The 14,841-nt window shown below is 38.0% G+C and overlaps 1 protein-coding gene across 1 annotated transcript in view; it reads left to right on the forward strand.

Moving 5' to 3' along the window:
• The window catches only part of LOC130549411 (pyruvate carboxylase, mitochondrial-like), a 127,677-nt gene that overhangs the window by 33,647 nt on the left and 79,189 nt on the right, over positions 1-14,841 (forward strand). The window contains exon 3 of the mRNA XM_057326652.1: positions 4,811-4,993. Coding sequence (XP_057182635.1) covers positions 4,811-4,993 — 183 coding nt within the window. The remainder of the gene's footprint in view (positions 1-4,810; positions 4,994-14,841) is intronic.

The raw sequence follows: 14,841 nt of genomic DNA on the forward strand, positions 1-14,841 counted from the left end.
TCTTCTCTTCTCTCATCTCCTCTCTCTCTCTCTCTCTCTCTCTCTCTCTCTCTCTCTCTCTCTCTCTCTCTCTCTCTCTCTCTCACACACACACACACACAGAATTGTGCCTCTTCTTGCAGATATCACACATATGATGGCAGAATTCAATTCTGCACGCTGTGGAGTTTCAGACATGCGTTATTAGACACCTGAGGTGCCCGTCTGCATGGTTGTGTAAATTACACCGCATGTTTTCCATTTGCTTCCAGAGTCTGTATGTGTGTGTGTGTGTCTGCATGACAGGTTTACATCAGCATCCATGACCTTTTACATAAGCCCTTACCCGAGAACCGCTGTACAAAATAGTAAGCAGTTCTGAGAATTTATCTATGTATTTCCCACCGTAAAACCTTTGAGATTGTCATATTGATGACACAGTTCAAGAGCAAGGCGATTTTCCCCTCTGTTTAAGAGCCACTTACACGCAGCATGCATTACATGCTTTTTCAACCCATCTATACTACAAAAAGAACAATAATGTCTCTCTCTAATTGTCCTCATTCTTGCTCGCTCTCTTGCTTTCCTTTTCGTTTTTTTTTTCCGGGTTTTCTTATTGTTATATTGGAATAATCTGTGATGGCAATCTTTCACCGTCCCCTGTGGTGCACAGACACACTATATTCGGAAGGAAAGAGAGATTGTTGAGAGAGAGCTTAAGTGAATCATTAGCTAGTGCCATTAGAGTGCATTGAGAGCAGTATTTATGCATGTGACCCTAATTGAAGGAGCGTTAGAAAGAGTATATGTAATATGTTTTCACTGACTACCTCCCTCCATTAGCAGCATTTCTTCTTATTAGCTGGTCAGGACACACATGCACACACATCGTACACCGTTAAATGCCAAATATAATTGTGATCTATTTGCTGTTTTTAATGAGTTTTGATCTTCTGAAACTCCAACAGAGTTTAAAGAGCCTTTTTAGGGGCTCAAGCAGTGAAGCTGCCGAAACCCTGTTGCGTCCGTTCAGATATTCTTTTTTCTTCATTATTTTCCTGCCTTTAAACAGTTTGGATTTTAGCAACATAAATCACAGAGACCACAAACAAATGTGGTAGGATGGTCCCAAATCCCCCCACACACACATCCTTCCTACACTAGATTGCATTATGTTAGAAAAATAAAAATGTTTTGCTTATTTGCTCTAGTACTTTATGGGATAGAATTGACATCATTTTCTCTTCGAATACTTGAAGGTTCATCTGGCCTTTCCAGTGCTGATAGTATATGCTCTTTTGTGAAAAGGCTCTCTGTCGGATTCACTCAAAATTTGGTATTTATCATTTAGAATCCCTCTTGAAAGGCGGCTATGTTTTCTAAATGGAATTGCTTGAATAAGTTTTTCAATTAGTATGTAGTTGTGTGGATGAAATTGTGTTGATGTCATGCTCAGGTTAATTTGAAGAAAGCTTTCAGAGCCTCTCTGCTGTCGCTTTGAAAAAACTCACTGCTTACAAGACTCACATAAGCATTTCAAACAAGGGTTTCTCATTTTACCCACTTATGTACTGGTATTATAAATCAAAATAATCTGATAATATAAAACATTTTGTACATCTAAAATGTGATTGTTTGACCGATGCTCTCAAACACAATGAAAGGGTGGTTGTTAGGGTGTTGCTGTGGTTGCTGGGAATGTTCTGGATTGTTGCTAAGCAGCACTGGCAGATGGTTGCTAGGGTGGTCTGGGCGGTTGTTAGGTGGTGACTCACAGACCCAAGTTAACAGTCAATCACTAAGTACTCCAGGTGAAAATATCACACTTACTATTTGTCTAACAGTTTAAATGTTTCATTATACAAAAAAAATGGATATGTATTCTAGAAAGTGGGTTCCACGCAAAAGGTTCATCATATTTGGGTGTCCTTGGCATGAAAAAGTTTGAGAACCCCTGCTCTAATAAATACAATATATACCATATCTTAAACCTTCTCAATTGTAGCTACTGAACATTTTTTTGTTTGAAGTTAGTTCTGGATAATTTCACTTCTTTCTATTCTGACAACCTTCAGAAACCAGAAAACGTTCAAAGATCAGATATCAATAGGTTACAGAAATGGGCTTTTATTAGGAGTGTCTGTTTGTCTGTGCTCGTGGGTCCTTTGTAAGGGTGTAATTGGCATTAAATCAGTAAAAGACAGAAGTGAAGTAGATTTGGCATCCTCTGAGGAGCGAGAGGAAAAAGTTTCAACAGAGGATAGATGACAAAGAATTTTAATGATGTGGAAGATTGTGAAGGAATAAGGGCAGAAGGACAGCAATGCGAGAGATGGGTGAAACCTGCTGGGTAGCAGTAATGTAATAATGAATGTATTCGGCTCCGTGCCACCGATTTGAAAGGTATGTTTCTTTATAATGGTCAGTGTCCATCTCCTGCGGAGCTGCTTTTGATTATGAAGTAACGGACCCTGAAGAGCACTCTCCTGTCGATTTTCGACAGCACTAATTGGCTTAGGGGTGCTGAAGATACCTGGATCCCGAGAGATCAATAAAGCCTGATCATTGAGCTTTCATGGTCCTGATTCATGGGTGATTGGAGATACAGTAGACCCCCCTGCCAATTCTTGATTCTTTTTACACAATCTGTTATTAGGGTGTGAGTGTTTTGAGCAGACTTGGGGGCCATTCGCACAGAATGCGTTTTTCCATTCCAATGCGCTTGTTTTTCTATGTAAACACGCTTTTGACAGACGTGCATCAACTTTTACACGCAGCGCTGCTCAACAATGTCAACAATTTGGAGGCGGGGCAAGGGTTGCGAGCTTCTGTTTACAGTAGCAAAGTTGGCATGACATGTCAACATGGCGGAGGCGTCTCGAGACCCTCGCGTTCTAATCTGCGCTATTTTAAAAACCATTCCATGCGTTTTAGACGCAAAGACGCGTTCCGTGTGAATGGCCCCTTGAGCTGTCACTTAACTTCAATAATAATAATTTCACACTTTAGATATTGTCAAATTTACGGAGCCCCTTTAGGGACATGGGGTGGAAAAAATATGAGAGGGAAGAGAAAATATATTTTTAAAGGTTTTGCGTTATCTCGCAAAACTTTTGCGTTCTCTCGCAAACATATTTGCGTTATCTCGCAAAACATTTTGAACACTTCATGTTTAATGTCCCGCTGGCAGAATTTAAGACTAGCTCCGTACATAAACATTGGTCTATAGTCGCAGATTCCCGGAACAATAACTTGTGAGCTAAACGTTCTTATAACACAAATGACACCTCATTCTATGTAACGTAAACAATGAATTTTAACTTAATTTCCCACAAATCGAGCCTTGTATTGATCTCAGGCGGGAGCCGGCTGAGACAAGACCGAAGGGATCGTCTGTAAAGTGCAAAACCCGAAGATCATTAGGCTACGAAAAATAGTCATTAACTTCAGTGCTACATACTGTAGTATAACTAAAATCAGTTTAAATTCAGCAGGAGAGCATTAATGTGTAAACTGAATTTGGTGAGACTTCAGTGTGTAACATTTAAGTTATTAATGACTATTTTTGTAGTAACACTTTTCGGATTTACAGTCACTTTGCAGACGGTTTCTTTGGACTTGTTCATGTCGCCTGCTCATATAGAGATCAATTTATATTCTCGTTTTGAGGAAGACTAGGTTGTAGATCATTGTCTAAGGAATTATGTGTTATTTGTGTTATAACAACGTTTAGCTCACGAGTTATTGGTCCGTGAATCTACTCTGAACTGCTCCATTGTTAATGTACAGAGCGAGACAACAGGATGTTTGAATGTTTTGCGAGATAACGCAAATATGTTTGCGAGAGAACGCAAAAGTTTTGCGAGATAACGCAAATACGTTTGCGAGATAACGCAAAACCTTAAAAAAAATGTTTTCTCTTCACTCTCATATTTTTTTCCACCCCATGTCCCTAAAGGGGCTACGTACAAATTAGATAAAGAGGTTGAAATAGCTAAAAAATAAATGAACAGTTTTAAACATCATAAACAATATTAAGTTTATAAGGCATAATCAAATTTTCATATTCACTATGTGAACTGTGAACAATGTGAACCTGTGAACTGTATGACTCAAAAGAATATATTTCGAGAAATGTCTCAGTAGTTTTGGGTTCTTACAATCGAAGTCAATGGGATCCAGTGTTATTTGGTTACCAACATTCTTCAAAATATCTTTTGAGTTCTGCAGAATAGAGAAAGTCATACAAGTTTGGAATAACACAAGAGTGAGTAAATGGTGAAAGAATTGTCATTTTTGAGTGAACTTTCCCTTTAATTTCTCCTAAAATGACTAAACAATATAACAAAATAACAATACTCAGAGAGACACTGAACACCAGTGTTACATAAAAGTGAAAGCAACATTTTATTAACCATTCCTGCAAACTGTGACATTTAGTTTTTCAGTTTATATTCTCCAGTGGTTTGTTTGATAAAAGCACTTCAGTGATGGAGAAATGACCTTACCAAGACCTGGCATAGATGGTTATGTAATCAGATTATTTTGTACAAATATGAGGCAGTGCAGGCTGATTACAGCATAAATAATGCAGGCATGCAGAGACTCACGATGCATCACAAAGTACAGTACATGCCGGATAAGAATATAACCATAAAATGAAACATGAAAATCATTTAAGCACAAGTCCACACTGTGCTCTCTAACTTTCAAACACACATTCTCATTTTTAGGAGTTGTATCCAAGTCGGCTTTTCTTTATTGGGGTTGCATTAGCTAAATAAAGTTCTGAATGTAATTCTAATAATGAAATTGTCTCGTCATCCAACAGGTGTTTCGCAGTGGAGAGGGTATGGGCATACGTCTGGACAGCGCGTCTGCGTTTCAAGGGGCCATCATCTCACCTCACTATGACTCACTGCTGGTTAAAGTCATCGCCAGTGGCAAAGATCTCCCCACCGCTGCAACCAAAATGCACAGAGCTCTTACAGAATTCAGAGTGCGAGGAGTTAAGGTAGGTGCTGCTTCACCCGAAATGTTTAAAACTGATTGGTTTGTTGGGTTTTCAAAGTGATTTGATAAATGCAGGGCTATACTTCTCCAGATGTGGATGGCCACTGTCTTGCAGAGTTTAACACACCTCTTTGTCACCACATGTGGACAGCACATCACAACATGTTTTGCAGTGCATGTGATTCTTTAAAGTGTGACTTTAAATGGGAAACATGTACACGAAATGTCTCAAAACAGCATGTTTTGCGAATGTGAAATTCATAAGAAAATTGGTAGTTTGTAAATTTTGCTGCAAATTTTAACATAATATTTTATTTACTATTTTTCAATAGATCACTTAGGAAGACGTTAACAATGCTGGTCCAGAAGAATTGTTCAAAATTACACAAACATTTGAGCAAAATACAACCAACAGAACATTAATAACTGAATCAATATGAATATATTTAAGAGTTTATCATACATATATGGTTGCTGTCCTTCTGAAAACACAGATGTCCAAATTCGTTGTTTTTCAGGAAATGGAAAAGCGCTATACTTTTTAAATGATTAAATACTGTGTTGTCAAAGTCGACAAGGACTTTTTATACTTTGTATTGGTTAGATATTTGCAAAGCCCAGTGACAAACATTAAGGATGACAGATAATATTTATTTATAGAAAGAAATATAGATCACAAGGTTCTAAAGATTAAATAAATAAAAACTGGGGAAGTGCTTCTGGAACAGTGATTAAATCTTGCAAAGTAGCCTATATTAGAAATGTTTCTGTAACTTATAAAAAGTTGAAGTTGCTAAACTTATTTCGATAAATTGAAGTAATGTAAAAAAAATATGTGCCATGTCATCGTTTTTTTACAGTGTAGCTATGTTTGTTGAAGCATTTTTTTAAAGAACAAAGTAATGTGTAATTATTGTAATTCATTTTGGCAATTTGTTTGGCTGTTGCACATGCAGTAGACAAATGTACGAATATGGGTAAAATATTAAAATAATGCGTTAGCAGTGTTAAAAAATTAATCATTCTATAATTTGGGAACGTGCAGATTTTGCCAGGCTTACTTTTATCTCATGTATTTTTGTGTTGACTTTGCAGCTTTATGTTTACCTATTATGGCTTTGAGGCTCCCTGACTTCTAAGAACGTTCAGTTGCTTATTATCAGACGAGGTCTTTGATTGCTGTTTCTAAAACCCACAGAATCTCAGGAGATCATAAGGAGGTTCAAAAGAAATAAAGGTGCCTTTTTCGAGATTTGCCTCAACCAGCAACAGTCAAGCACATACACACAGTACTGGTGAAGGGTACATGATGAGACAGTTGACAAGACTTGTCTTGACTAGTGATCTGTCCTACAACAGACAAGTCGCCCATAAGTTGCCGTCAGTATGTTGTTAGTTAGATCAAAGACTTTGTGACTCAGATTTGTCATTACTCACTGTTGTTATTGCAGTCATACCTGTTTTTCAAATGCCCCGCTGCATTTTGGGTAATAGGCAGAACAGTTGTGCGTTAGTGGGCTGTCATAGTTGTGCATCATGACTCTTTAGTAATGATCTTGAAATTAGCCCACTGTAGCGGTTTTAGCTAACGTTATTATATTGATGAGCAAAGCTCACCAAATATGATTCTCCACCAGATCTTTCAAAATCATATCTGTGAAATGAGTTATTTAAAACATCAATTTCAGTCAAGGAATTAGTTTAGCTCAAAGGAAAATACGTATAATAATCGTGATCGAATATACATATTTTACGGTCTCTGATTGGTAATATAAAGCATAACAATGCTTGTATGCATTCGTCCAGCAAATACCTCAATGATATCATATACTTTACGTTATCTCATGGCCATAAGTAACGTGACTTTACCAAACAGGATTTAGAGCAAAGGTAGCGTAAATCAAAACACAGTAAAAGGGACTAAGTTTGTCAGTGTGAATACAGAAAACCCATCACAAATGAATATATATGGTTGTTTATTAAACTCTACTCTACATGGTAAACAAAACAATGACGATCGCATAAAAAAACAAATAACGTTACATGAAACACAAATGCGCTAGGAAGCGCTGAGAGAGAAAGAGAGAGAGAGAGAGAGAGAGAGAGAGGGCATGGCAGCGATTTCTGAACTCCAATAAAAATCATCTTTAACAAAGAGGCACAGACTTAACGCAGCTATTCTATAAATAGAAACGGATACTTGCAAGGTCTGTGCTGGACCGATATCCATATGCGCGTGTAGAGATGGAATTGTTCAAAAGGTTTCAGAAGGCAAGTCCTGCCGAAAGTTGCGGGCCTCGTGATCGGCCGCATGGCCTAGCCACGTGGCAGCAGAGTCCATTGTTCCTTCTTCTCCCCCAGTGGGGGGAGAGGGCAGTCTCCGAAGAGACGCCACGAAACAAGTTTTAGATCAGAAGAGAAGAGAGGAAGAGACAAGAGGCGGTTTTCAGAGCAGGCTCGATATTTAACATCATGAGAGGGCATGCCCACCTGAGTTTGAATCAACCAATCAGAGTTGAGCAGGGAAGAGGTTCTTTGTCCACTCAACAGCTAATTTGCATCTTTATGAGATATCATTCCAATTATAACATAATGAAAAGAAAGTGTTCTATGGTCACACAATGTATATAAACAAGGAGGAATTGTAAAGACAAACATTTAGATATCAAATATGCTAAGGTTTGAAGTGCATCAAGACATGATTCATTCGGAGGTACGAATACAAACAAAGCCTGAATTAACTTGCCTATTTAACAATTACAGATTATTTAAAAATGGCAAGAGCGACAACATATAACCTAGATATTTACATATATTTATAGAAAATGACAATTGAATCACAAGTTCCTATTTGTCAGAGAAGTTTCTCTGGTTAGCCAAGTTTAATATTAGACCGAGAGACTTCTCCCCTCTGCTTTGAAGCTTAGGAGTCGTAAAATATCCAACAGAGAAACAAAAGGTTATCAACACTCTCAGTGAGAGGTTTTGACTCTGGTCTTTTGATGATCGTATCAAGAAACCAGGAAAAAGGGGAGTGAAAGGGGGTTGATGGCTCTTCTTTCAATGACTCCGACCATTTGGCTTTTTGGCTAAATTCTCTACACCACTATTAAGGGCTCATCTTCCTATCAATCAGAGCTCGGTTTTTACATTTGCATTCATTTTTCTGCCCTCTGGCAACATGCTATATTGAAAAAATTACACCTGTTATTTCTTTTAATGCGGCTGACTCTGGTGTTTCAGTTTCAAAGTGGCCATATTTCAGGTCTTTTTTGTCCTCATTAATTTATTACATCATTCATATTGCACTAGCAGAGCTCCTTTTATCAGCGGCTCAGACAGCATCCAATTAGCCAGAATGAATTCTGCCCGCAGTATTTTACCATGAAATCTCTCTCAACACTAGTTAGCTTCTTAGACAAGATGCCTGAGCACCAGATTGTACTGACCTGAAAAATGTTGGAACAGATGTACTGTAGTGTGTGTGTGTGTGTGTGGGTGTGTGAAGGAGAGGAATGAATGGAGGAGGGAGTAGGGCTCGGGGGGTCGAGCATGGGGTTGTAGAACAGGCTAAAGAGCATCTCAGTGGGAGATGCTAACTGTAAATGACGTGTCAGTTGATTGTGCCCGTGGCAACTGTCACCAACAAGCACGTTTCGCTAAGAAGATGGACTGGTTATAGGGTTTTTGCGTTTGGGTGAGAAAGACAAAGATCTTTTGTTGCCAGACCTTCAAATCGCCTCCACACAATGCAGCAAGACCAGAGGAACTGTGTGATGTTTTTCTAGCATTCCAATAACATAAAAAAATACAAAATTTGAATTATTTTTACAAACAATGCAATGTTGGATTCAGTGGTTAGCCAGCCTACAGACGGTTTCGGCGGCAACAACATAAACAAACGTTATGTGGCCCAAACTTAACCTCCGGTAGACCTCCACAAAGAATATATAACTTTTGAGTAGTTTTAATTTAATTTAATACAATTTATATACAATAAAATAATCATATAAATTAATATTTACCTGAATTAAATATAAAATAAATAGTTATAACCAAACAAAGACCGGATGCTAACTTTGGGCCAGGGCATGCGTCCTATGAAACCATCTATAAAAGGGCATATTCTGTCGTCACTTTGAACTGTGATATGAGAAATATTTGACTGTAAAAAAAAACACGCACCTCACATCAAAAGCAGGCAAATATAACTTTACAAATCATCCAATTTTGTAGAGAAATTCACTTTACCAAAGTACCATATCTAATCTGATCTTCTGAACAAGTGTGCCTTTAGGGTTTTCTGTACGAATGCGAGTTGCTGAATACTTCTTTAGATGTTCCCCGAAAAGTGCAAATTCGAAGCGAAAATATCTGCCGTTTTCTTGATCCTTTATGAAAAAGAGAGATATGAGGCGAGTGGAGATGACAGCATTTAAAGAACAGAAAAAATTGAGAGGTATAAAAAGCGGAGAAAGATGTGTTGAAAGCAAGCTAATATACTTAAAAGGGTTTCTGTACGTGAAGTTCTTTTGTCTCTGGTATATTTCGCTTTGAGACATTTCTTTCTACCTTGGTTTTGACATTACGTGTTTTCAGGCATTTTTAGGAGCTTGTTACGGAGGAAAGAAATACAGAGATAAGGAACGGGAACAGGGGTTGAGAGGGAAAGCGTTTGGTGAAGTGGCTCTTTGAAGGAGGGGGGCATTCAGGAACCATCAAATCAAAGCCTGGCCATCCTCTGATGTGCCCTGCACCATCTCGCTGTGGTTCTTTTTAAAATCTCTCAACTTCTTCCTTCCATTTATGTTTTTTTTTCTATCTATCCATCTAATCAACACGTTGGGCCGTAATCTGCCGTTCGCCGCTGTCTGGAGACGCTGTTAAGAAGACTCCTGACTCTGCTGCATGAGCAAGAAGCACAATGAGATCAAACTGCAGTCTATAATAATAATTCAATCTCATTGAATGTTACGGAGCCTTATCTGTGCTGAGAAAATGAACTGTGGAATAACATGAATTAAATGACTGGGATAACAGGAGCTTGAAAAGTTATTTTGCCTAAAAGTGAAAATTCTCGCCCTTGTGTCGATTCATATGACTGACTTTGTGATGCATCAAAAGGGACCGTTTAAAGAATGTTAATGCTTCTAAGTGAGCAGTTTGAGAATTTTAGTTGTTCATTTTTTTGTGGTCAGTGTTTTTATTTTAGTAAGTGTTATTTACTGTTTCTTTAGTTTTTTTGAGTATTATTTACTGTTGAGGTAGTATTTTTAAGTACTTTAGTTAGAGATAATTGGTCTCGGTCGATAAAAGCTGTTTTCTAACTATCGGCTATCGGCCGATGATCAGGGCTGATTATCTTGTCAATCAAAAGAGGACAGGAAAGTGCAATGAATTCGTGCTCTGCATATAGAAAATGTTTAGAAACATCACCAATTTGATGTTCAATATTAGTAGTCGTTATATGAATTAATAACATTCAGAAAGTTGAGAAATTTAGAATTTAGTTAATGCTTGTTAATATAACCACCGAACTCTCTGTGTTTTTGAATATTTTGGTGAGTGGTATTTGCTGCTTAGTTAGTATTTTTAGAGTATTTCAGTATTATTTAATGTTTTGTTAGTATTTTTATAAGCATTATTTACTGTTTAGGAAGTTTTTTTCATGCAGTAAAAGGTGGCCAGTGATTTTCAAAATGTAAGTCGCATAAAAATGTGTAGACAGAAATTGTATTTGATATTAATTGAGGAGACTTGGTTATTGATTCATTCATTATCTAAACAGTCCAGCTATTTATTTATTCATTCACAGACACAAATATTTGTTCATATACCTGTCTACACCAGATGCGAGTAACCCGACGCCAAGACAAACCCATTAAGAACAAGGCGTTTGTCGCGTTGCATCAGGCCACATCCAGTGTGGACAAAATTTTTAGTTATAATAGGTTCTATTGTCTTTCGTTCCATTGCATCGTGTCCGGTGTAAACAGGGTGTCATGCATTGCACTGCTAAATACGACATGCTGTCATAGAAACATAATAGATTTTAAAATGACGCAATCAATGTCTCTGCCTCTCAACCCCATTTCCATCAGTCTTTGTTGTATTTTACTTGATCTTCATGCATTTAATTGGCTTATGCGGTACATTCATTAAATTGGCTCTTAGGTAAAGTTGGTACATGTTTTAGGTTCTACATGGGAATGGGATGGGCATGTGTAGAGTACTTGAGTGCATGTAAAAACCAACAATCCTTGATTGTTGTAATTTTCTCGAAATTCTTATCAAAGACAAACAAAACTAAACAAAGCCCAACTCAATGGAACATATTGTGTGTTGAGGTTTTTTTGAGACATGTTTCCGTGACACGTCTTAAATCTGACATTCAAAAAAAAGCAGGAAGAAAGGATCGATTTATCTGTCAAGTGCTCGAGTAAGTAGACAAAATGACCCAACTGCCCGTCCCTGGCACGTGTGTTAAATAGGTTTGAGGTTAATCATTTATTAGAAGTGTTGCAGTTGAGAGAAGAGGAGACAGAAAGATCGTCAAGGTTTTTATGTATTATTCATGTCGACAGAACAGAAATCTCAGAGAAAGAGAGAACATGGAGAAAAGTGGGAGGAAGAGGAAAATCGAGAGAATGAGCGTAGGAGGAACAGGCAAAACAAGGAAATGGACTCGGGAGAGGCAGAGAGAGCGAAAAAGAGAGAGAGGCAGAGGGAGAGAGGATTCATTTTAGGTGGATATTAGTAACGTGAGTAATGGCCCTATGTTCAGAGAACAGCTGTTTCCAAACAAAACAAAACAAAAAATCACATCAGAAAGAGATGCTTCAGCCTGGATCTCAGACACACACACACACACAGATAAATTCACAACCACCCAGACATCCACCTTGAGAAACCCTAATATGCCATTGAAATAAAGCCTTGAGCTAAAATTAAATCTTAAATTGACCCATTAATCAGTAATTACAAGACTGCTAAGGGTAACATTTATTGAGCGAGTGTGTGTGGTGTGTTTGTAAGCTTGGATGAAAGCTGTTGAATCCCCTCCAGATAGCCTCTATCACATACATGCGCACATATATGCACATGTTAAAGAGGGGGGAGTGATCAGGCTTTGAAGCTTTAATGGGGATTTTATGGTTGGGAATTGGCGTGACCGCCTTAAGAGGCAACAAAAAGTCAAGATTGAGAGCGAGAGAGAGAGGATCGAGTGGGAAGATGGATAAGGATGAGTGGAAATCCAAAAAGAGAGGCTATGAAAATCTTTTTTGTAGGTTTGTGCTTTTATGCTGTGATCTGAGCGGTTTCGCTGTACTGGACTGGATGAGTGTATCGGGGGAATCTGGACAGCGGTGGCGTTTCAAGCAACATCAGAGAGCGCGCGCATCTATTCCTGCGATGCCTGACACACAAACTGATACTGAAACTAAAGTTGCAGAAATATAGAAGGGCACTTCTTACTTCCTTATGATTTACTGTATGTTACAGTGTTGTGTATGATATGACTGCCCACCAAAGACATTTAGTGAAGATTAAAAATATTTCTTTTTGTCATAGTACTATACTGGTACAATTACTTTTTTTAATGTTGACGACTTTGCAGTAAATGTGGATAGTGACTAGGATGACTGCTTTGGTGCTTGCACTTCTGTCTCTTAACATACCAAGTTCGTTTACATTTACATTTAAAGGGAAAGTTTACACACAAATGAAAATTCATAAATGAAATGTCATTGTTCGGTAACCAATAATCTTCAAAATATCTTCTTCTGTGTTCTGCAGAAGAAAGTCTTACAGGTTTAAAATGACAAGAGGGTGAGCATATAATGACAGAATATTCATCACTTTAAGCGTTTGGCAGATGCTTTTATCCCAAGCAACTTGCAGAAAGTAGACTTTCAGTAAATAATTAATGAATGACTTTTGTCAACCCTGCTAAGCAATAAAAAGCATGACAGAAATTCTAAAGGTTTGAATGGTTATAATGGCAATTGCATTGGTGTTAATGTTCTCTATTGTAATGTATATCGGTGGTAAAAAGGGCTATTGGATTGTAATGGTATTCTAATGGAAACCATTAGAATTTCTGTAATGGTTTCTATTGGGTTTCAGTGTTTTTTTTTCAGCAGGGCTGATTGACCAGAATCAAATATTTTACAGCCACAAGAAATGTAATTACACACTGAATCTAATGTTCATGTCACGAATTGTATGTGCCCTTATGTATAGTTAGCAAACTAAAATATTAATTTAATAATAATAATTTATCTTTATTTTAGCCTCTCTTCATAGCAACAAGCTGAGGCCCAAATTAGTGTTCAGAGTGTTAGTCACTGAAGAGGAGCCGATTACATCTACCTCAGTGAACCTGAAACAAGGACAGCTTTATTTTTTCATCACATTGCATCACACGCTGTGAGATAGCCAGGAAGATAATAATGATGCGAACTGTTCAGCACATTGGTTGAGGTAATTTCATTTGTACCGAGGCTAAAGACATCAAGATTTTATGACTGGGAGTTTAAAGAGGAGGCAGTCCTGGATATATAAATAAATTGTATGTTATTTAACAGTCAACAGAAAGAGCAGCTTAATGCAAAAGGTTTCGGGACGAATGGAAGGTTGTATGCAGCGAGAAAAACAATGGAAGTTGAGTTGAAGGTGAGAAAGTGGATTTAATGATCTTCCTTCTATAGCTACACCTCAATTATATTCTCCACCACAACCACAGACACAGACAAGGTGTAGAGGATCATCACGCCGCCCTGCCTTAAAGGTCGACCTCTCACAAAAAACACACAAATCTCGCTGTAATCTCCTGTCATCCTAGGCTTCTGCTTCCTGGGGCTTTAAAGATAGAGTGAGAGAGAGAGAGAGAAAGAGAAAGAGAGAGAGAGAGAGAGCGTGCAAGAAAGAATGAGCCCACACAGAGGTGACAATCGAAAACAGTGATAAAAACACCTGTGTTGTCTCTGTTCATGTCTTAGGGGTTCTGCCTAATATATTGCCATGCTCTAAGTAGTCTACGTTGATTAGTTTAATTATTGAATGTTTGTTTCATACACAAGTTGGATAATGAGATGCATAATGAAGTGTATAGACATGGCTACAGTAAAACAAAGGCTATGAAGACATAATGCAGTATTTGGAGTTCTCTGGTGTTGGAGATCATATTGAACAAGTATCTTCCACTGCAGGAGAAACACACAGCAAGGGAGCCGTCAGACCATTTCTTTATCCAAAAACGGAATTTAAATAGTTACAATGTTGCATTTTGTTGTTGCTTTGATTCATTTTCACACTGCAACATTTTTAAACAAACCAAAATTCATGTGTGGGTAAAGTGTTCCCTCATTGGTCAGAGTGCACCCATGTATATCCTGGGATTTTCCTCATTCGCAGTCATTCTTTAGGATGAATAGACAACAGCTCCACGGGCTTATTCTGGATTTCTTTGTAGTCGACGTTATATATTTTTTTGGTCCAGCTTAACCCTGGAGGGCTCTCAACTTGAGAGTCATTTGCAAAACTCACACTGCTGCCTTCCACGCAATGTACGTCATTACCCATCCTATACAGACTGGTCCGTTGGGTTGCATCGCTTTCTTACCACATCCGCGATCCTTTCCTGATTTCATTTTGGGGTTTGCTGAGACTACCTCGTTCAGGTGTGGCAAAGAATGTATATTTAATAATTTGTCAAATGTATGATGCACACTCGCATTAAACTTGAAATGATATATTGCAGATAAGGTGCACACGTTTGTATTAACTAATTCATTTGATTTATATAACGCTTTCCTGTAGCTCAGTGGTTAGAGCATTGCACTATGG

The sequence above is a fragment of the Triplophysa rosa genome, linkage group LG1 (assembly GCF_024868665.1).
Source record: "Triplophysa rosa linkage group LG1, Trosa_1v2, whole genome shotgun sequence".
NCBI lineage: Eukaryota > Metazoa > Chordata > Actinopteri > Cypriniformes > Nemacheilidae > Triplophysa > Triplophysa rosa.